This window comes from Bos indicus, chromosome 20, assembly GCF_029378745.1.
Source record: "Bos indicus isolate NIAB-ARS_2022 breed Sahiwal x Tharparkar chromosome 20, NIAB-ARS_B.indTharparkar_mat_pri_1.0, whole genome shotgun sequence".
Taxonomy (NCBI): domain Eukaryota; kingdom Metazoa; phylum Chordata; class Mammalia; order Artiodactyla; family Bovidae; genus Bos; species Bos indicus.
In genome coordinates this window covers 56,123,862-56,148,623 of record NC_091779.1, presented here as the reverse complement: position 1 = coordinate 56,148,623, position 24,762 = coordinate 56,123,862, and the positions used below count along the sequence as shown (strand labels likewise).

At 44.3% G+C, this 24,762-nt stretch overlaps 1 protein-coding gene across 1 annotated transcript in view; it reads right to left on the bottom strand.

Moving 5' to 3' along the window:
* Window positions 1–24,762, bottom strand: part of MYO10 (myosin X) — a 259,996-nt gene that overhangs the window by 134,739 nt on the left and 100,495 nt on the right. Inside the window, exon 3 of the mRNA XM_070774825.1 lies at window positions 12,452–12,610. Coding sequence (XP_070630926.1) covers window positions 12,452–12,610 — 159 coding nt within the window. The remainder of the gene's footprint in view (window positions 1–12,451; window positions 12,611–24,762) is intronic.

Sequence of the window (24,762 nt, the reverse complement as noted above, 5' to 3'; positions counted from 1 at the left end):
GCCATGTGCTGCTTCCCTCACACCGGATTCCGAATTTCATGAGAATAAATCGCCTGGTCATTTTAACGGCTTTTCCGAAATAGAAAGTATATTCTATTTTGGAGCACATAAAAGTTTTTTTCTAGTCAGAGGAGTTCCACATAACTCACTGAAAAAATACATTTCCTTGCCCATTTTAATAATCAGGAACAGCTGCAGTGCCTATTGCTATAAAATGCTGTGAGAGACTCCCTTCATTGCTTTAAGACATAGCCTACCAATTCAAGGTTTCAAAAGGCTTAAGTACAGCAAAGTAGAGACATCATGACAAAGGCCCATCTAGTCAAAGCTACGGTTTCTCCAGTAGTCATATACGGATGTGACAGCTGGACCATAAAGAAGGCTGAGCACTGAAGAAATGATGCTTTCAAACTGTGGTGCTGGAGAAAACTCTTGAGAGTCCCTTGGACAGCAAGAAGATCAAACCAATCAATCCTAAAGGAAAGCAACCCTGAATATTCATTAGAAGGACTGATGCTGAAGGTGAAGGTCCAATCCCTTGGCCACCTGATGCAAAGAGCCGACTCACTGGAAAAGATCCTGATGCTGGGGAAGATTGAGGGCAAAAGCGGAAGGGAGTGACAGAGGATGAGATGGTTGGATGGCATCATCCACTCAACGGACATGAGTTTGAGCCAACTCCAGGAGATAGTGAAAACCAGGGAAGCCTGCGTGCTGCACTCCATGGGGTCACAGAGAGTCAGACACGACTTAGCGACCGAACAACAACAACAAAGGTTGTAATACCTAGTATCTTGTCCCCCGCCAAAAAAAAAAAGATAAAAGAACACTAAAAGTGACCCAGTAGCCTCAGATACATTCTGCTGGTAGATATGGAGCGTCCGTGTTACTGTTGCAAAGTCATTTTTACAACACAGGAAGACGGGATGGAGACAGCAAGGTGTGGTCAGGTCAGAAGACCCCGAGTCCTCATCCTGGACCTACCTTCCCTGGTTCACGGCTTCACCCCTCCAGGGCCCAGATTCCAATCAATAACAACAACACACCCTCTGTTCCTCCACCCAATGACCATGTGAAAGTGTTACATAAATCACAGGTGCGTATTACTGTTTTCATTCATGAAAATAAAGCTACAACGGCATTCAGCACATGGTCCTGAAAAGCTGGATGTAGATCAAGTAACCTAAATGCACCGGGGAAACTGGCCCAGTCCCTGCCATGTCTTCCCTACAGAGAAGGTCCTCGTTAAGAAGTGGGGGCCACTATCCAGATTTACTTTCCACCCACCCTTCTCCGGGGCTTCCCTAGTAGCTCAGCTGGTAAGGAATCCTCCAGCAATGCAGGAGACCCCAGTTTGATTCCTGGGAAGATCCCCCTGGAGGAGGGTACGGCAACCCACTCCAGAACCCTTGCCTGGAGAATCCCCATGGACAGAGGAGCCTGGCGGGCTACAGCCCATGGGGTCGACTCACTTCTCTAAATCTCTTTCTGGAGCACAGCTCTGGTTTTAAGTTGTGGATCTGTGTACGCAAGAGTCTGCTGGGCATCTGCAACTGGCTGCCCTCAGCTTTGCTTCCTGCAAAACACCTGCTTCTCTACGCACAGCCACATCTTCACAAATGGCACCACAGTCTACCCAAGTGGATAAACCAGAAATCCAGGAGTCATCCTATAGCAATACAGCATGCTGCCCCCATACCCAACAAAACACCGAGAGTCTACCTCTTAGTAAATATCATACTCTAGCTCCCCGAGGACTTGTTTTGAACCCCAACATTTCCCATCTGGTTTGCTGGTCACCTCTCCTCCTAGACCGGATACACCTGCTGGACTCATCCATCACCCACAGTCAGAGTGAGCGTTCCCAGAACTCACCTTTGACGTTGTCCCCTGCCAGCCTTCATGAATGAAGTCAAGGTCACTAGCACACAGGGCCCTTCCTCGCCTGCTCCTGACCACCTCACCAGTCGGCTGCACAAAGCCTCCACTGCAGGTTCTTGCCTGTCCTGCAGGTCGACAAATCATGCTATTCCAAGTCTTTGTTGATCTTCTGCCAGGGAAGAGCCACCCTCCCTCTTGGCTGAATTCCCCTAGGAATGTTTCAAAACTCCACACTAGTGCCCAGTTGGGATCCTTTTCTGACCCCCTCAGCTCTTCTTGCGATGCCCATTCTTTGTGTTCCCAGCACTTTTATCACAGTCATTGTCGCCCCGAGCCGTTGTCAAAGGTATGATGTGTCTGCTTTCATCAACAAGCTGGGAGGTCCTGGAGGGGCGCTGTCTTTTGTTCATTCATTATTTTAATAAACGGTTACCACGGTGAAGAGGAATTTTGCATCCTTGGAGCCACAGCACAGCCTGGCACACAGGCAGGGCTGAGTCAACGTAGAGACATTGGAGGCACCTGGATTCATTACCAATGTACCAATAAGTTCCCTTTTTAACTGAGTTCTCATGCTCCACACCCACCTTCTTCCCTAACAAAACTGCTTGCCATCCTCATCCAATTAAACAATTCAAACTGTTAAGCTTTCAACTTCATTGAAAACTGGATCACAACCAGTAACTCAAGATATAGGACTAAAGTCAAATTCTTACATTTAGAAGTGACATTTCCACTTAATTTGAGTGTGTTTCTGACTCATATTCCTCCCTTGTTGAAAGGAATCTGACCCAAAAGAGGCCAGAAAGGGGAGAAAAATGAACAAAAACAAAGCTTCTAATTGCCACCGCCATGTGCCGATGTAGAAATGGCAACTCAAGAGGATAAATGTTTGGTCAAGTTTAAAAATACACAGAGTCAGACAGATGGTTACAATCATCATCTGGCAACACCAGTCTTGATTTCATGTGAAGAACAAAAACCCTACAAACCACACTGTATTCAGCTGTTCCTGGTATGAGACAAATGCCAAGCCTGCTGGCCATCCAGTCTTCAGGCCATCCCTGAGAGGCACGCTGTTACTTGACACTGGGTTTGGAAACCGGTGGGAAATAACCCCCAAAAGTCTCCTTTGGGAAGACTGAATGAATCAAGGAAATGAATCGCAGGTTGAGATCCGCACGCCCGAAACACTGAACCCTGCAGCTTGGCTGGCCTGATGTGAACACTGCGGGCAGCCCAGGTGAACTCACTTGTAATTCACATGGCTTCAACAGGCAGCTGCCTGCCAGCACCTTTTACGGGTCTGGAAGTTAATTTGGGAACAACAAACTCATTTTCACATTCGATCTGCATGGCCACCTTACCAGAGGAGGGTTTTATTTTTGAAACACCTAAAAATACACGAGCTGTGAAGCATCTTCTGTGCTTTCACAACCGTTTATCTTTAGACACAGCTCCACGTCTTAAAACAGACTCATCTGACTCTCAGCTCTGCTGTTTGTTCAGCAAGACCAACAAACGAACCCACGAGGTGGGTGGAACAGAGCGGGGCTTCCTCTGGAGCCATCCTCAAGCCCATAATTGCAGCCGAGCTCTGATGCGGTTTCCAGCCCGCTCCTTAGACAGGAGACTCCCACAGGCAACTGACCCAGAGCACGACAAACCCCGTGATGGAGACAACGTGTTTCTCTTCTGTTGGGCAGAAAACAAAACTGCCACACCACAGAGCTGGCCAGGCCATCCCTTCACTCTGGACATAGAGCTGACAGTCAGTGCAACAGAGACCTCATCTGTTTTGGTTCAGTGGGTGCTTAGATGCTGGGTACAGAATGTGAAATGATCCAGGCTCCAGAGAATACAATGCAACAGGCATCTAAAACCCAGCTCGTCTCTCCCACTCTCCTCTCCTGGAGGAACTGTCAGAACTGTTCTTGGGGACATCAGGGCATCATTACAGCCAGCCCTGCCTCCCTCAGCCCCTCCCCCTTGGGTATCACATGCAATTTTCTCTTGCTCACGCCCATCTCTGCTGCACTTGTTCAGTCGCTCAGTTGTGTCCGACTCTGTGACCCCCATAGACTGCAGCACGACAAGCTTCCCCATCCTTCACTATCTCCTGGGGTTTTCTCAAAATCATGTCCATTGACTCGGTGATGCCATCCAACCATCTCATCTTCTGTCATCCCCTTCTCCTCCCACCTTCAATCTTTCCCAGCATCAGGGTCTTTTCCAGTGAGTCAGCTCTTTATATCAGGTTGTGGTCCAAAACCCTCGTATCTACCCGCTTTGAGATATTGCAACACTCTCCCACCCAACCTACCCTCTGTAGACTGTATCACATCACTTCCCTATCAACCCTTCTAAACTTTTTTCAAGGAAACTGCCTCTTCAAACGGAGAAGGCAATGGCACCCCACTCCAGTACTCTTGCCTGGAAAATCCCATGGACAGAGGAGCCTGGTAGGCTGCAGTCCACGGGGTCGCTGAGTCAGACACAACTGAGTGACTGAGCAACTTCACTTTTCACTTTCATGCATTGGAGAAGGAAATGTCAACCCACTCCAGTGTTCTTGCCTGGAGAATCCCAGGGACCGGGGAGCCTGGTGGGCTGCCATCTATGGGGTTGTACAGAGTTGGACACGACTGAAGTGATTTAGCAGCAGCAGCCTCTTCAAAAGCCTTTAGCAAGGACAATATAGTCTCTTTACCACCAAGCCCAAACACTGCTGCCTAGCTTTAAGTAAGGCAGGGTATCTCAGCATGACTGACATCTTAGGCCAGATAACTCTTTGTAGGGGGGCTGTCCTCTACATCTGGGCATGTTTAGTAGATCCCTGGCTTCTACCAACTATTAACAGATATCAGGATACCAGCAGCATCCTCTGCCCTCGCTATGGCAACTGGAAATGCCTCCAGGTACTGCCAAAAGTCCCCTAAGACCCACACATCTGGTCCAGAACCACTCCTTTTAAAGGTGTCCTGACCCCCACCTATGCATTCCACTATCGGATGTTCCCCAAAAATCAGATTCCATAAACAAAGGAACCTTCTCCCAGTTTAGCAAAGCCATCACACCAATACACTCTCATCTCTCCACCTTCAAAAAAGGCATCTCTCTAGCCTTTTCTTCGAATCAACTCTCAGCCCTCCTCTGTAGTATCATTGCGGCCGCCCCTCTCCAAGAGAAGCCAGCTCTCCTCCTCATCCACCAATTTGTTCCCTCCCCCCACCTCTTATCGCTCTGTACAACACACACCCCTCCTCTCCGAGTCTTTAGGGACTTACAGGTGTGGGGAGGTGTCCACATCAGGCCTCATCAGTGATGGGAAAAGACACTTCTTCCCAGGGTGGAACTCAGGGGACCCACTCCAAGGTGCCGGGCAACAGAGACAAGAGGTTTGGGGTGAAAGTCTAGGGCAGGGTCACAGATCGGGAGCTGCTGTGATAAGCAGAGTTCTCATCTGAGAAGTCGCCAGAGGATGGGAAAGCTGAATAAGTGGAGCATTAAGTGAGAGAACCTGAAGTTCTAGGGAGGGAATCCTGTATTGGGGCAGGAGGCAAGGGTTTAGGCCAGGCAACTGTGGGAAGAACAGAGCCGCTCTAACCCGGGTTATTATTGTTGCTTTTGTTTACTCACTAAATTGTGTCTGGCTCTTCTACGACCCCATGGACTGTAGCCCATCAGACTCCTCTGTCCCTGGGATTCTCCAGACAATAATACTGGAGTTGGGTTGCCATTTCCTTCTCCAGGGGATCTTCCCCACCCAGGGATCAAACCCGAATCTCTTGCATCAGCAGGCAGATTCTTTACCACTGAGCCACCTGGGAAGCCCTCTAACCCAGGGCTCAGAGCCAAACTGGACCAGCAGCAAGGCTGGAGTCACAGAGACCAACAGACCCCAAGGTCTGCAAAGTCTCTGTGGCCGGAAGGAGCAGCCCCAAGTTCCAAGTGGGAACTTTCCAAATAACGACCCATGGTGTTAGATGAGTAAGATGGGGAGAGAGGTACTGATACAAAGGTTAGTAAGGTTCTTAAAGCTTTCACTGGCCATTCTATTGTGAAACAGCCCCATCAGGTACGAGGGTTATGACACATGGCCTTTTATTTGTTGAGGCTAAAAATTATTTTTTAATATTGATAAGTAAAAATGAAAAATCAATAGAAATTTGGCAAAAATATGAATACAAAACTTGTAAAATGAAGTCTAGATCTTCACGGAACAGTCTTAAAGGGTCAGAAAACCATTCCTGTTAGTGCGTGCTAAGTCGCTTTAGTCGTTTCTGACTCTTTGTGATCCTATGGATCATAGCCAGCCAGACTCCTCTGTCCAAGGGATTCTCCAGGCAAAAATACTGGAGTGGGTTGCCATGCCCTCCTTTGGGGATTTTCCTGACCCAGGGATCAAACCCGTGTCTCTCATGTCTTCTACAATGGCAGGCTACCTGGGAGGTGCTACCTGGGAAGAAAACCACACAAAAGCCTGAAAGCTTAGAATGTTCAGATCCCTGAAGAAATAAGGATACTATCAGATGACACCTGACCTTTAAAATTTTTTAAACTGACATAAAAAACTTAAATGGTTAATATAGAGCCCAAAGGGAGGTGAGTAGAGAAAAGTGGACTCAACTTTGTCTACTGAGTGCTCTACGCCTTCATAGCTCTCTACCCACATATGAATTGTTAATCACTAAGTCATGTCCAACTTTTTTGTGACCCCATGGACTATTAAGGACCCCTTGGACCCCAAGGACTCCAAGCTTGCCAGGCTTCTCTGTCCATAGGATTCTCCAGGAAAGAATACTGCAGTGAGTTGCCATTTCCTTCTCTAGGGAATCTTCTCAATCCAGTCGGATCAAACCCATGTCTCTTGCCTCTCCTGAACTGGCAGAAGAAATTCTTTATCATTGAGCCACCTGGGAAGTCCACCGACATCTGAACGGAGGATGCTAAAAGCTAGAAGAAATATTTTATTGAAGTCTTATAATGTTCTCAGTCGATAAGAGTAGCCCTCCATGTTCTGGCTATTATAAACAGTGCTGAGATGAACATTGGGGTACACGTGTCTCTTTCAATTCTGGTTTCCTCAGTATGTATGCCCAGCAGTGGGATTGCTGGATCATAAGGCAGTTATATTTCCAGTTTTTTAAGGAATCTCCACACCGTTCTCCATAGTGGCTGTACTAGTTTGCATTCCCACCAACAGTGTAAGAGGGTTCCCTTTTCTCCACACCCTCTCCAGCATTTATTGCTTGTAGACTTTTGGATCGCAGCCATTCTGACTGGCGTGAAATGGTACCTCACAGTGATTTTGATTTGCATTTCTCTGATAATGAGTGATGTTGAGCATCTTTTCATGTGTTTGTTAGCCATCTGTATGTCTTCTTTGGAGAAATGTCTATTTAGTTCTTTGGCCCATTTTTTGATTGGGTCATTTATTTTTCTGGAATTGAGCTGTAGGAGTTGCTTGTATATTTTTGAGATTAGTTGTTTGTCAGTTGCTTCATTTGCTATTATTTTCTCCCATTCTGAAGGCTGTCTTTTCATCAGCAGATGAATGGATAAGAAAGCTATGGTACATATACACAATGGAGTATTACTCAGCCATTAAAAAGAATACATTTGAATCAGTTCTAATGAGGTGGATGAAACTGGAGCCTATTATACAGAGTGAAGTAAGCCAGAAACAAAAACACCAATACAGTATACTAATGCATATATATGGAATTTAGAAAGATGGTAACGATAACCCTGTATACGAGACAGCAAAAGAGACACTGATATATAGAACAGTCTTTTGGACTCTGTGGGAGAGGGAGAGGGTGGGATGATTTGGGAGAATGGCATTGAAATATGTATAATATCATATATGAAACGAGTCACCAGTCCAGATTCGATGCACGATACTGGATGCTTGGGGCTGGTGCACTGGGACGACCCAGAGGGATGGTATGGGGAGGGAGGAGGGTTCAGGATGGGGAACACATGTATGCCTGTGGCGGATTCATTTCAATATATGGCAGAATCAATACAATATTGTAAAGTTTAAAAGTAAAATAAAATTTAAAAAAAAAAAGAGTAGCCCTCAAGGAGAAGAGAAGTTAATGGTCCTTCTTAGCACAAACAACAGACCCCTCTACCTGGAGATGGGTCTGCTTACCAGCAACCTGTGGTGCCCAAAACAGAAAGCCAACAAATGATCCAGAGTGGTGGGAGAGACACACACAGGTTCCTTCTCAATGACAGGACTCGAAGCAGGGCACCTGTGGCGGGCAGAGTAATGCACCGCTCCCTGCCCCACCAAGTAGTCATAGTAGTGCTAATCGCTCAGTCGAGTCTGACTATTTGTGACCCCGTGGACTGTAGCCCGCCAGGCTCCTCTGTCCATAGGATTTTTCAGGAAGAATACTGGAGTAGATTGCCATTTCCTCCTCCAGGGGATCTTCCCAACCCAGGGATCGAACCCACATCTCTTACATCTCCTGCACTGGCAGGCAGGTTCTTTACCAATAGCACCACCTAGAAAGCCCTTGGGAAGATCCCCTGGAGAAGGAAAAGGCTACCCAGTCCACTATTCTGGCCTGGAGAATTCCATGGACTGTATACTTCATGGGGTCGAAAAGAGTCAGACACGACTGAGCCCCACCAAGATGTTCACCTAATTCCCAGAACCTGTGACTTAAGCAATGTTGCACATAAAGAGACTCAAGATATGATTAAAGTTGTAAGCTCTGAGACTGGGAATTAACCCAGGTGAGCCCTATCTAATTACATGAATTTTAAAACCTGAGAACCTCTCTTGGCTCTGGTCAGAGATCAGATGAAAGGAGGAAGAGATTTGAAGCATGAGAAAGACTAGGCCCAGGGTAGCTGTCTTTGAACGTGAAGGAAGGAGGCCTCTACCAGCCGGGAATCAGCAGCCAGCCAGCAAGAAAATGAGGACCTCAGTTCTACAACCACAAGAAACTGACCTCTCCCAACACTGGGGAAGAACAAGAAACAAATTCTTCCCTAGAGGCTCCAGAAAGAAGCCTAGCATGCCCACAGCTGGAGTTTAGTCTGGTAAGTCCCTTTGAAACAAACCTACAAAACTTCAAAAAAAACAAAATTCATAGTTATGGTAATTTGTTACGCCAGCAAAAGAAAACTAACACAGCACCTCTGTTACAAGTCAAGCCATTTTCCCCTCTTTTAAAACATGAGCAAGCATCGCTTTAGGGCTGAGATAAAGGTGGAAAGCTGTGCTTTTCTGATAGGTGGTAGTTTTGTCTCCTTGCAGCAGCATCTGACAGGTACGAGCATCCAGTGAAAACAGCTTCAGTAATGGACATCAAGATGGCTGCTTTATATACAATAATACAATTACCTAGGTTCTAAAAGGATGGCATATAGGGTATAATTAACTGACCTGAGCTGTAAATTGTACAAAAATCCTGTGTTTTTTCCTCAAAGGGGAGAGAAAAGATCTTCATTCCAGGAAAAAAGAAAAAATCAAGATCCTATTCATATGGCTTATTCAGGTTTACAATATCATCATGGTGTAGGGGAGCTTTAAAAGCTCTGTCCTTTAATCTTCTTCAGCAGTTCTCCCCTTAATCGACTTTTTCATGACTATTAAATGTATAACAAAAACATACATCTAAAGACAGAAGGATATGAATTCTGAAATATTCATTTATAACAGATAGGTACCAATAAAGAAATTTTAAATCCAGCTTTACTTTTATCATCAACTATGCTGCTTCTAGTATGAATGGCATCTGTTTTACAAATATATGGCACAACTGCCAGGTACCTGACTGTCCTTGGCTCAAGAGAGACAAAATCAGCCCTTGACCAAGTAAGCAAGGAAACTGCTGTGTCAACAGGTACACAGCAGTGTCAAAGACTTAATGCTGAAAGCACAGGCATGGCACATGGGCCCCTGGACACCTGTGTAGGTGGGAAGGAAGCAGTTTTGAGACGGGAACAGGAGAAAACCCACGTTTGCTCAACAATCACATGTACAAGGCAGGATACACAGCCACTTTTATAGAAACATGTGTGAACGTGACGTTTTCTGAAGGACATATGGAAAATGCAGTCTCTAAAGACTGAGAGTAAGCAAGGTTAGTCAGAGGACTAGAAGGTGACTCCATTTCTCCATACAAGGCTGTCTGAAGACATTTGCCAAGCATTAGATCAATCTGGCAAAAATGCCACTTTCCCATGATTAAAAAAAGGCAAATAAACACCTTCTTTTCTTGAAGCTGAGGACAATTTTGCATTAACAAATATCTAATTCTTCCCTCTTTCCCAATTCTCCTCTCCTGGTCTAAGGATGGATAAACTAGAGCAACCACAATACTGAGAGGATCCTGAGTTTCAGTTAGCACCTGCTAGCTGTTAGAACGTGAAACATGAAAGTTGCTCAGTCGAGTCTGACTTGGTGACCCCATGGACTGCCAGAATACAGGAGTGGGTAGCCTTTCCCTTCTCCAGAGGATCTTCCCAACCCAGGGATTGAACCCAGGTCTTCTGCATTGCAGGTGGATTCTCTACCAGCTGAACCACAAGGAAAGCCCAAGAATACTGGAGTGGGTAGCCTATCCCTTCTCCAGCGGATCTTCTGGACCTAGGAATCAAACCAGGGTCTCCTGCACTGCAGGCGGATTTTTTACCAGCTGAGCTATGATGGAAGCCTAGTTATTGGAAAGGCTGATATTATTATTCATCATAATCACAGGCATACTGCCAAAACTGAGTGTTAACTCCTAAAGAATAAAAACTACTGAAAGATGAAGGGTTTTTACAGTATTAAAATTTGGGTTTTTAAAAAACTGCATGAATTTGAACTTGACGAGAAAAATAAACACCTATCAACAGTTGCCCAGTGAAGACCAGCTAACAAAGGCAGGTGGAAAGGAGAAAGTCTGCAAATCATTCTTGACACATGATGTAATTTATACTTTAATGTCAGAAAGGGATGATTACAGAAGCGATTTTTAGGTATTACTTTTATAATATAGGCACAGAGTTCATAAAAGTTGAGGAGAAATGTGCATGACTGCTTTTTATACCAGGACGTGTCTCCAATCAAAAGAGCAATCCCAAAGGGAGATAGGTTCCCTTGAAGCCAAATGTCCCGTAGATGGAAACGTCCTACATGCTCGTGGGAATGTACATCAGTGCGGCCACTCCAGAAAACAGTATGCAGTTTTCTCAAAAAACTAAAAATAGAGCTACCACATGACCTAGGAATTCTACTCCTGGGTATGTATATGGAAAAAAAAAATGAAAACACTAGTTCGAAAAGATGCATGCACCCCAAAGTTCACGCAGCATGACTTACAGTTGCTAAGATATGGAAGGAACCTGTGTCCACCAAGACATGAGTGGATAAAGAGATGTGACATTCACACACACACATACGTACATACACAAAATGGATTACTCAGCCACAAAAAGAATGAAATTTTGCCGTTTGCAGAACATGAATGGACTTGGAGAGCATTAGGCCAAGTGAAGCAAGTCAGACAAATACTGTGTGACATCACGTATATGTGGAATCTAAAAAATACAATGAACTCGTGAGGGTAACCTAAAAGCAGCAGACCCACAGAGAGAGAACAAACTAGGGGTTACCAGGGATGAGGGGAGGGGTGCAACAGAGGGGTGGAGGACAGCGAGGTCCAAGACAGATGCAAGGATGGACTGCATAACTTGGAGAATACTGCTAATATTTTGAGATCATTGTAAATGGAATGTAACCTTTAAAAGTCCAGGTTCGATGCACGATACTGGATGCTTGGGGCTGGTGCACTGGGACGACCCAGAGGGAGGGTATGAGGAGAGAGGGTATGAGAAGGGAGGAGGGTTCAGGATGGGGAACACAGGTATATACCTGTGGTGGATTCATTTCGATATTTGGCAAAACTAATATTGTAAAGTTTAAAAATAAAATAAAATTTAAAAAAAAGAAAGAAAGAAAGAAAGAAATCTCTCCGTAGATGGGCCTCAGAGCCAGAAGAAAAAAAGTGAAAATCCATAAAAGGACAAAAAAAATCAAGAAAATGAGAAATAAAAAAGCTTGAGCTCAGGTCTGCTTGTTTGTAAAGCCACATTTCTCCTCAGCCCTTAAGTGAGGAAGTCAAACCACTCTGCGTGACTTCTTTATGGAACAGAACACTCAGGAACAGAATGCACTCAGGAGAAGAAAGAGGTCAAATTACCCTTCGCTACAAAGCCATCCCTGCTAATAAAGTCCAGGCAATCAACACGAGAACATGATTTATGGACCCACATCTCTAATTTGGCAAAAAAAAAAAAAAAAAAACTAGAAATATAGCTTTTACTTAGAAGAACGGGAGGTTCTCAAAAAGGAAATACTCTCTGAAAACAAAAATAAACAGACTCAAACTGGAGGGAGTTTGGAAACTTCCCTGGTGGTTCAGTGGTTAAGACGCTGTGCTTTCACTGCAGGGGGCATGGATTTGATCCCTGGCCCAGAAACAGATCCTGTATGCCATGTGACGCAGCAAGAGAAGGAAAAGACTGGAAGGATTTTTAAGGGACTGAGAGCGGAACTTACATAGATTTGGTTTCTCTTGTAGCGCTGGTACAAGTTGTGCATGATGGCACCCCCGTGGAGCTCTGTCAGGGTGGCCATGTCATCCACGCCCTCCTCATCCGTGGGCTGCATAGGCATCACCTTCTGGTGTGTAATTGTGCTCTGCTTGTACGTGAATACCTGATGAGGGGGAACGAATTCACAGCTTAATTATGGGCAATGAGCAGTTTCCACTGACCGTTTCCCAACTTACAATACAATCTCAGTTCAATACCGGCAAAAGGATCCTGAATCCACCAGCAAAAATCAGACTGCAGAGAACACTTTAATTTCCTTCATGCCACCTACCTATTTTTGTGCTAGGTCGCTTCAGTCGTGACTGCCTCTTGGACCCTAAGGACTGTAGCCCACCAGAGTCCTCTGTCAGTGGGATTCTCCAGGCAAGAATACTAGAGTGGGTTGCCATTTCCTTCTCCAGGGAATCTTCCCAACCCAGGGATGGAACCCACGTCTCTTCTGTCTCCTGCATTGGCAGGAGGGTTCTTGGCCACTAGCACCACCTGGGAAACCTCACCTAATTTTAAAGGTAGCAAATTATTTTGACAACTGACATTTGAAGTTCCAGAAGACACTGGTTCAAGTACTAACTCGCCTGTGGAAATCACAGAAATGATAACATTTTCAGTTTACTTTTCTCCCACTGAGGCAAAGCAGTAACAGTTAAGAAGCTGGCTGACCAACCTTTCAGAAAATAATTTGATTTCACTGTATAATATATTCAAGGGACCATGGGATATAGTTCAAAGCTTCCTAATAAAGCTCTGCAATTTAAGTGTTGTCACAAAATTCAGCACACAGTCTGTACATTTGTTCAGAGACTGAAACACAGCTTCTCAGGAAAGTCTGAAAAATATTCTCCCTTCTCAACTGATCCATTCTCAACTGAGATATATAAACAGCATTCCTGTGATCTTTAGGAAAACAAATCCTCTCAGGTTTAAAATACAACTGGTTTGGGACTCCCTTAGCTGTTCAGTGGTTAAGGCACCACGCTTCCACTGCAGGGGGCACAGGTTCAATCCCTGGTTGGGGAACTAAGATCCTTCATGCAACGGGGAGCAGGCAAAAAAAAAAAAAAAAAAGTTAAATTACAATTGGTTTGCTTGTTTGACAGCCTGAAAGTGAAAGTCGCTCAGTCGTGTCCAATTCTGCAACCCCATGGACTATACAGTCATGGAATTCCCAGGCAAGAATACTGGAGTGGGTAGCCTTTCCCTTCTCCAGGGGATTTTCCCGACCCAGGGATCGAACTGGGGTCTCCTGCGTTGCAGGCAGATTCTTTACCAACTGAGCTATCAGGGAAGCCCTATCTTGTTTTAAACTCCAAAACCAGTGGTGGGTGCTGCATATGTGCTGCTGTCCATTTGCTAAGTCATGTCCAACTCTTTTGCAACCTCATGACTATAGCCCACCAGCCTCCTCTGTCCATGGGATTTTCTGACCAAGAATACTGAGTGGGTTGCCATGTCCTTCTCCAGGGGACTTTCCAAACCCAGGGATTGAACTCACATCTCCTGCAATGGCAGGTAGGTTCTTTACCACTGAGCCACCAGGGAAGCCCATTGTATTGTGTACCGGAGACAACTCGGACACTGCAAGACTGATTATAGAACACACGTGGACTTCTAAAATCTACACACGGTTCTTTCATCACCATTGACTGGGTAGAGTATTAACTGCACCCATTCAGCTTCATGTGCTGACCGGTTTGACCAGATTTACAAACTCCGGAACATAAAACAATCATTCAATGATGGAGTCTATGCCCTATTTATTCACTGTATACTTTTATATACACTGAATAATCACAGAAAACTAATCAAACTGATCACATGGACCACAGCCTTCTCCAACTCAATAAAACTATAAGCCATGCCGTGTAGGGCCAACCCAAGACAGATGGGTCATGGTGGAGAGTTCTGACAAAACATGGTCCTCTGGAGAAGGGAATGGCAAACCACTTCACTACTATGAACAGTATGCAAAGGCAAAAAGATAGGACACAAAGATGAACTCCCCAGGTCGGTTGGTGCCCAATGTGCTACTGGAGATCAGTGGAGAAATAATTCCAGAAAGAATGAAGAGATGGAGCCAAAGCAAACACAACACCCAGTTGTGACTATGACTGGTGATGGAAGTAAAGTCTGGTGCTGTAAAGAACAATATTGCATAGGAATCTGGAAGGTTAGGTCCATGAATCAAGGTGTATTAGAAGCAGTCAAACAGGAAATGGCAAGAGTGAACATCAACATTTTAGGAATCAGTGAACTAAAATGGACCAGAATGGGTGAATTTAACTCAGATGACCATTATATCTACTACTGTGGGCAAGAATCCCTTAGAAGAAATGGAGTAGCCATTATGGTCAACAAGAGAGTCCGAAACGCAATACTTGGATGCAAACTCAAAAATGACAGAATGATCTCTGTTTCCAAGGCAACTCATTCAATATGACAGTAATCCAAGTCTATGCCCCGACCAGAAATGCTGAAGAAGCTGAAGTTGAACAGTTCTATGAAGACCTACAAGACCTTCTAGAACTAACACCAAAAAAAGATGTCCTTTTCATTATAGGCGACTGGAATGCAAAAGTAGGGACTCAAGAAATACCTGGAGTAACAGGCAAATTTGGCCTTGAGTACAGGATGAAGCAGGGACAAGGCTAATAGAGTTTTGCCAAGGGAACACACTGGTCATAGCAAACACTCTCTTCCAACAACACAAGAGAACTCTACACATGGATATCACCAGATGGTCAACACCGAAATCAGATTGATTATACTCTTTGTAGCAGAAGATGGAGAAGCTCTATACAGTCAGCAAAAACAAGACCGAGAGCTGACTATGGCTCAGACCAAGGACTCCTTATTGCCAAACTCAGACTGAAAGTAGGGAAAACCACTAGACCATTCAGGTATGACCTAAATCAAATCCATTACGATTATACACTGGAAGTGACGGATAGATTCAAGGGATCAGATCTGATAGACAGAGTGCCTGAAGAACTATGGACAGAGGTTCCTGACAATGTATAGGAGGCAAGGATCAAGACCACCCCCAAGAAAAAGAAATGCAAAAAGGTTGTCTGAGGAGGCCTTACAAATATCTGAGAAAAGAAGAGAAGCAAAAAGCAAGGAGAAAAGAAAAGATATACCCATTTGAATGCAGAGTTCAAAGAATAGTAAGGAGAGATAAGAAAGCTTTCCTCAGTGATAAATGCAAAGAAATAGAGGAAAACAATAAAATGGAGAAGTTTAGAGATCTCTTCAAGAATATGGGCACAATAAAGACAGAAATGGTATTGACCTAACAGAAACAGAAGATAGTAAGAAGAGGTGACAAGAATATACAGAAGAAGTATACAAAAAGATCTTCACAACCCAGATAATCACGATGGTGTGATCACTCACCTAGAGACAGACATCCTGGAAGTTAGGGTTAAAGTGGGCCTTAGGAAGCATCACTATGAATAAAGCTGGTGGAATTCCAGCTGAGATATTTCAAGTCCTAAAAGATGATGCTGTGAGAGTGCTGCACTCAATATGCCAGCAAATTTGGAAAACTCAGCAGTGGCCACAGGACTGGAAAAGGTCCGTTTTCATTCCAATCCCAAAGAAAGGCAATGCCAAAGAATGTTCAAACTACTGCACAATTGCACTCATCTCACATGCTAGCAAAGTAATACTCAAAATTCTCCAAGTCAGACTTCAACAGTATGTGAACCGTGAACTTCCACATGTTCAAGCTGGATTTAGAAAAGGCAGAGGATCCAGAGATCAAATTGCTAACATCTGTTGAATCATAGAAAAAGCAAGAGAGTTCCAGAAAAACATCTACTTATGCTTTATTGAATATGCCAAAGCCTTTTACTGTGTGGATCATAACAAACTGTGGAAAATTCCTAAAGAGATGGGAATACCAGACCACCTTACCTGCCTCCTGAGAAATCTGTAGGCAGGTCAAGAAGCAACAGTTAGAACTGGACATGGAACAAGAGACTGATTCCCAATAGGAAAAGGAGTACATACACCAAGGCTGTATACTGTCACCCTGCTTATTTAACTTATATGCAGAGTAAATCATGAGAAACGCTGGGCTGGATGAAGCACAGCTGGAAACAAGACTGCTAGGAGAAATATCAATAACCTCAGATATGCAGATGACACCACCCTTATGGCAGAAAGTGAAAAGGAACTAAAGACCCTCTTGATGAAAGTGAAAGAGGAGAGTGTAAAAGCTGGCTTAAAACTCAGCATTCAGAAAACTGTTGCCTTTTTTCACACCCTGGGAACAGTAAGACAATGTATAGTCCAAGTAAGCAACTCAGAGCTGGGCACGTGGTCTCTGAAAAAATGGTTACCACTGTAAATCGAGTCCCCACCTTAGCTCATGTGATTTCCTCGTATGTTTTCAGATACACGCATTATCAGATGTGGGCACGTGGCCCTTCCGGGAGTGGGACAATCAAGAGAATGAGTGCTATTCCTTCTCCTGACCTCAGAAAGAATCAGGATAGACCGTAACAGTTACATAAATAAGAGGTTATGTAGAGAAAAGAAATATCATGCCAAGACAGGGCTGCAGCTGATCAAAACAGTGATTATTTCAAAGAACAGTGGGTAAAGCAGAGAAAATGTATGTGTGAAGGAAAGACAGAGAGAACCACCCATTCAGAGATGGGTTAACATTTGCAAAGATTTTATAGTGATGCCTGGTACATTGATAAGTGTCTGATAAATTAACAAAGAAAATCCATACATTCAAACAAATATTTACTGATATGTTGTAAGCATTAGGAATACGGTGTATGTTCTAATAAGGGGAAGGAAAAAGTAGAAATGGACAAGTAAATATAACACTGTGCAGATGGTGATGAATATCTAGGAAGACATAAATGAGGGTAAAGAGATTAAGCACCCGGAGGGGTTACTTTATGTTGTGTTTAAAGACACCCTCACTGATCAGATAACATCAAAGTAGAAACCCTAAGGAAGTAAGGAATGGAATCAGGCTTCTGCATTCAGTGTGTTAAAGCATATTGGTTGAATAAATAGCTAATTTGTAAATATTTCAAAGGATTAATAAGATTCACAATCTTGTTCAAGAATTTTTAAGGAGAGCCCCTTGAACTACCAGAAGTCTTTCCTGTGCAACAACAAACGGTACAAGTTGCACAACTTTATCCCCAAACAGCAAAAAAGAAAATTTTAGGGCTAAGGAATGGAATTCTTTTTACAAGAATTTTTTGGGAACAAACAACAGCCAAAACGCAATAGCAATGTGAATTCCTCCAAACCCAACTCAAAACAAACTGAGTGACTTCAATGGGGCATATATTAGAAGAAAGGTGGTAAAGGTTAAGAAACGGGGCAAAGTATAGAAGATTAATAGACAGGAAATCAATTTAGAGAAAACGGGGCCTCAGAACAAATAGCTCCTGTTATAGAAATAAAAGCCACTGGTCACAAGATGGACTGGATTAAGCGTGGGAACAAAACTAAGGCCGCCCATCAACCCTACTGGGGCCTCAGAGAAGGTTTGCCCAACACTGGGTCTACCTCTGTATGAAAAATGAAAATCAAGTAGTTAATTAGTTTAAAAAAAAAACAGCTGAGCCATTTTCAATCCCCTTTTAATTCTAGGAAAGTACACATATGGCAGGAAACCCTTATCAGGCTTATGTGCAAGTTTTTATAGTCTATAGGGGCTTCCCTGATAGCTCAGTTGGTAAAGAATCCACCTGCAATGCAGGAGACCACAGTTGGATTCCTGGGTTGGGAAGATCCCCTGGAGAAGGGATAGGCTACCCACTCTAGTATTCTTGGGCTTCCTTGGTGGCTCAACTGGTAAAGAACCCGCCTGCAATGCAGGAGACCTGGGTTCGATCCCTGGGTTGGGAAGATCCCCTGGAGAAAGGAAAGGCTACCCACTCCAGTATTCTGGCCTGGAAAACCACTGTATAGTCCATGGGGTCCCAAAGAGTTGGACACGACTGAGCAACTTTCACTTCATTTCACAGTGACATACATAGATTTCTCTTATTACAATTCGTTAGCAACCCCCAGTCACAAAAATCTAACTTTTCTGTTCAAAGAGGAAAAAAAAGAAAAAAGAAATCTTATCACGTCCTCTCCTGATGGACAGATGGGATAGACAGCGTTCTCAGTCTGGGCAACTTCATCTCCCATGAGCTTGGCATTTCTTCTAGAGAAGTCTTCAGTTTTGCTCTCCAGGGTACAGTTGGCAAGGTTTGTAAACATTTTTGGTTGTCACAACTGTGGGGGGTGGGGGGAAGGGTGCTACTGGCATCCAGTCGGCAAGGTCAGGAATGCTGCTATAAACATCTGAGAATTATCCAGCCCAAATGTCACGAGGACCAGGTGGAGATATCCTGGTCTAGGAATGCCCTGATGTGCCTTCCAACCAGATGTTTAGGTAGATACCAGGAAAAAATGATGAGTCAGCCAATGCCTGTAAGCAAAACCTTTCATTATACACAGACAAATCTTTTGGAAACAATTTTAAAGATAAAAACATTTAACTCAAAGGTCAGCAGGACAGTATTATATAATTTAGTTTTTGATTCTTATTTGACCCAAGTTAAGAAGGGTGATGGGGATGATTTACAATGATGATGGTCACTAAGCAGTGGAGTTTGCTTCTATTTGTTACTGTTTTGCCTTTTAAGAAAAATTTTTTACTGGAGTAGAATTAATGGTTTTGAACTGTAGTGTTGGAGAAGACTCTTGAGAGTCCCTTGGACTGCAAGGAGATCCAACCAGTCCATTCTGAAGGAGATCAGCCCTGGGATTTCTTTGGAAGGAATGATGCTAAAGCCGAAACTCCAGTACTCTGGCCACCTCATGCGAAGAGTTGACTTATTGGAAAAGATTCTGATGCTGGGAGGGATTGGGGGCAGGAGGAGAAGGGGACGACAGAGGATGAGATGGCTGGATGGCATCACTGACTCAATGGACGTGAGTCTGAGTGAACTCCGGGAGTTGGTGATGGACAGGGAGGCCTGGCGTGCTGCGATTCATGGGGTCGCAAAGAGTCAGACACGACTGAGCGACTGAACTGATAGCTGATTTATAATGTTATGTTAGTTTCAGTGTACAGCAGAGTGAACCAGTTATACATATACAACTATCTACTCTTTTTTAGAATTATCCCATATAGGCCATTACAGAATCCTGAGTAGAATTCCCTGTGCAATGGCAACCCCGCTCCAGTATTCTTGCCTAGGAAATTCCAGGGACAGAGGAGCCTACAGTCCATGGGGTTGCAAAAAAGTTGGACGTGACTTACCGACTAAACAAGTGTGTATATATGAATCCCAATCTTCTAATTTATTCCTCCCTCACCTCCTGGTAACCATAAGCTTGTTTTCTACATCTGTAAGTATTTCTGTTTTATAGTTACAGATAGTATCATTTTCTAATTGTACTGTATTACAGTCGGACAACACTTTCCACATGATTTCCACCCTGTCTCCCTGACCCGGGGCTCTTGGACCTGACATTTCTGTGTCTGGGCCACTGACATGCCACTAGTCTCCCTGACATCGCCACCCAAATGTTACTTCTCAGAAGGCACCAGCTTCTGTGTGAAGGACACCCTGCCACCTTCCTCCTGATTCTATCACATGTGCTGCTGCTCCTGTGACAGTTTGTAATCACTTATCTATTATCTCCCTTGTTTCAAAACCATCTCACTCCCAACTCGGAAACCTCTGGTCAGTGTATTTCAACTCTTTGGACCACAACCTACAGGGAAAAACATGTGTTTTACACTGTGAAGTACTTACTATACACGTAGTTCACAAGGGTTTCGTAAAACACCATGAAGTTTGGTGCATGCCAGGACCTTCTCTTTCTTTTAAATGTCAGTTGTGACTCTCTAAACTGACTTCACACCTCACTAGAGAGAAGACTCAGTCTGGAAACTACAAAGGCAGGGCACATGCCTATCTCGTTTCTCAGCGACCAGCCTCTGCCCACCATAGAGACTCAATCAATATTGAATAAATGGTCCTGGCCTTCAAAATGGGTACAATACACAGGGAGAAGCAGTGCTGGGTAGTGACCAGACATGGCCTTGGAGTCAGACCTGGCTGGACTCTGTTCTCCTAGATCTATGCTTTCATAGCCCAGGGATAATGAGGCAGACACTTAACCTCCCTGGCCCGTGATTTTCCCCACTGATAAAGTAAGATTGGTGATGATAATTTCACAGAATTACTGTGAAAACTAAAAATAATGTGGTAAGTGTTAGTCAGTTGTGTCTGACTCTGTGACTCCATAGACTACAGTCTGCCAGGCTCCTCTGTCCATGGGATTCTCCGGGCAAGAATACTAGAGTAGGCAGCAATTCCCTTCTCCAGGGGATCTTCCCAACCCAGGGATCAAACCCAGGTCTCCTGCATTTCAGGCAGATTCTTTACCAGGGAAGCCCAAGAAGACTGGAGTGGATAGTCTATCCCTTCTCCAGCGGATCTTCCTGACCCAGGGATCAAACCAGGGTCTCCTGTATTGCAGGCGGATTCCTTACCAGCTGAGCTATCAGGGAGGCCTACAATGCAAAGAACAACGCTTACCACCCTGTCTCCCTGACCCAGGGCTCTTGGACCTGCCGTTTCTATATCTGTCTCTGTGGCTATGCTCTTATGACAGGATGTAAAAGGAAGCCACTTACTTAATTGAAACTCTGCCCTGACCTGTTCGGTGGCTGCCCCAAGGAGACTGGAGAAAGTATTTGGGACACAAAAATGTAAAGTCCGCTAGAAAGTTCCACTGGAATCTTATTAAAGGCAAAATGATACACATCTACTCTCCTAGTGAGCAGGGGGAAAAAAATGGCACCAGCGCTTTGCTTTCAGCTCAAATTTGTCAGAGTAAATACATCTTAATTACCCGGTCCAGGGGGGTAAAATGATCTTTCCATAAATAAAGATTCTGTTACTTTAACCTCCCCCTTGAGTTTGTGAGATGACTGACTTCTAATTATAGATAAAACAAGATTATTTTCTTTTTCGGAGACTCAAACTAGTTGTGAGATTAAGTCATTTAAACCATCAGTGGGTTTGCAATGTGCAGTAGGGCGAGATGCATGGCATGTGGGTGTCAAACCAAAATAGCAAAGAGAGGTGGGCAGAGGGCACTGGTATGTATTGAGCACTGAATGCACGCATCAGGCACATTTGATCCTCAGGGGCAAAGGAAACACCATTGCTCATTTGTTAAAGAAACCATTCAAGAAGATTCAGAGAAGTTGGGAAATCTACCCATAGCACAAAGCACAGTGAGCAGTCAATTCCTTGAGATCATGGCAAAGGCACGTCCCACCCTAGAGAGACACTAGGTCAGAGACAATCCCGCCTCTGCCACTAACTGGCTGGGACTCCCTGGCACGTTCAGTGGAGTCAATGGTTACGATCCTTGGTCCTCTGGAGGAGAGGGGAGCAGAAAGCACGTGTGCACTGCCCTCCCAGCGTGCCGGGTTTAATTCTCTCACTTACCCTGTGATTTTCCGTTTGTTTACTCTCTCCAGTTCCCTTGGTCATTCATGCCAGGCTGTGAGCTGGACCCCAGGAATACAAAGATGAATTAAATGGTCTCTTTTCAGAGGGCTTATCGACCACCAAGGGATCAGAAAAATAAACAGGCAATCCTCACCGCGTGGTGGGGGCTGTCACAGAGTCAGATGGGAACTGGCCACGTGGGATGGCCCAGGGCCAGGCAAGAGCACACAGCCCAGGGCATCCGAGTAGCAGAGTATGGCTGGGAGGCGGGTGGAGGGCTTTCTGTCTGGAGTGGCCCTTGCCCTCTGACCTAAGGAACAGAGGGCTACATATGTAGCTAAGGAAAGGGGGGCAGACACTTGTTATCTATTGATCATTATGAACAAGTCAGTATCAAACATGACACTAAGATTGTCTTTTGAGAGACAAAAGAAGAAATCTCACTACAAAATGCAATTCAAGGAGATCGATTTTCTAGAAACTCCACAGGAAAGCAATGTGTGAATCAACGTTAGGAGTGATCAGTACACACACGGTTGTCCCCCAAATGGCCAGTGTGTCTTCCTGCTTTCATGTGTGCAAATATCACTAACAAATGCATCAGCGAGGACAGGTACGACCCAGAGTCAGGAAGCTCCGGCTACCAGTCACTGACAGTCAGACTTAACCACTGAGCCCGAATCTTTCTGATGACACTGCAGAGTGTGCACGCAGGCGAAGAGCATTAAGAGTCCAAGAAGCCTAAGACAGCCAGGAAGCTAATTTGTGGACAGCACGTCTGCTCAGGCACCCAGGGAGCCTTGCCACACAAAATGAAAAAAAAATGAAGTCGCTCAGTTGTGTCTGACTCTTTGCAACTCCATGGATTGTAGCCCATGGAATTTTCCAGACAAGAGTACTGGAGCGGGTTGCCATTTCCTTCTCCAGGGGATCTCCTGATCCAGGGATCAAACCCGGTTCTCCTGCATTGCAGGCAGAGGCTTTACCTTTGAGCTACCAACCAGCAGACAAATGCAACTCACTCACTTGTCCTGGCAACTGCCTGCCAGCCAGGAAGCGTTCGTCGATCAGTCCTGTCCAACTCTGCAATCCCATGGACTGTAGCACGCCAGGTTCCTCGATCCAGACAAGAATACTGGAGTGGGTTGCAATGCCCTTCTCCAGGGGATCTTCCTGACCCAGGGATCGAACCCAGGTCTCTCAGATTGCTGGCAGATTCTTTCCTTACCATATGAGCCAGCACAGAAGACCCAGAGGATACCCTGGCCCTGGCCCTGGCCCTGGCCCCTCCCTGGTGAACCTCAGAGGAAAAGGTTAACAGTCACACTGACCTGGCATGGTTGTAAGAAATGACTAACACACACACACACACACACACAAGAACATATTACCATATTTACATATTAAGGATAATAAGATCTCCAATCAGAATTTATACACACATTGAGAACTGTGATTTTTATAGAAGAATTTAGTTTTTTTTTTTTAGACATTAAGAAAAAATTTTAAGAAAATCATCTGCACAAAGAAAAGTCACACTTGTTCCAGCTGAACTAGATTCTAAAGCTTTCTCGTAGCTGCTGCGACCACCCAGGCCAGTACCCAGAAAAGGACCACCTTCACGCTCTGTAGGTCAGTCTTTCCACATTGAAGAATTCAGCGTTCAGAAAACAATCACTATATTTTAATGTGTTTTCATTATAGAGTTACACTGAGTTATGGTAAGATAAATCTATGATGATATTAGACTATGCACACACACGGTATAATCCTAAGTTTTTTTTTTTTTAAATACACACACAAGGACAAACACACAGGCACACACATACGCACGTACACACCAGCAACTGTACTCCTGGGCATTTGCTCTAAATAAATGAAAACTTAACATCTGCACAAAAACACACACATGAATGTTCACAGCAGCTTTATCTATAACAGGTGAAAGTTGAAAAAGATGGTCCCAGAAGGTTACATGCCGTATGATTCCATTTCTATTATATAAGATTCCCGATACGACCCAATTACAGCAAATGAAGGCCAGATTGGTATGGCTGGAGGCTAAGGAGGGGGTGGGGAGGAGACAACTTGCTGGATCCTCGTGCTGACGGAAAGGTTCTATATCGTGATTATCTCATATCCTGGCTGGGATACTGTGGTTCAGTTTTGCCGGATGCTATTATCAAAGGAAAATGGGTAAAAGGGTAACAGAATCTTTCTGAATAGTGCTTACAAATGCATGTGGATCTACAACAATCTCAGAACCAAACACTTAATTTAAAAAGAAAAAATTTAAATATGTGCCAAAAGCCTAGAAGAAAATAGATCACAACTCCAATAACAGGTCACAAACTTATAGGTGTTTGTGTTTTAATACTTTTCCATGATTTTTTTCTGTTTTCTAAACTTCTTAAACAATTTCAGGCTTAAAGAGAAATCAGTCCAATCAAAATTGTTATTAATGAACATAACCAGATACATGTAACTAATTCAATGAGTCTTTGAAAAATGAGTACCGCAGAACTGCTTTCAAAAAATAACAAAAACAAAATGAAATAGTAAACCTCCTCCAAGGGTCACCAGCTACTGGAAAAAGAAAGGGCTTCCCAGACCCGCCTGTTTTACATAGAGTAAGTTCAGCCCTTTACACAGAGTAAGTTTCTGCAAGCCAAGAAGTGGGGATATGACAAAAGCCCAGTAATCCCAATTCTTGAGACAAACATTCGACAAGCTCTCACTTCCTCAGTTCCTT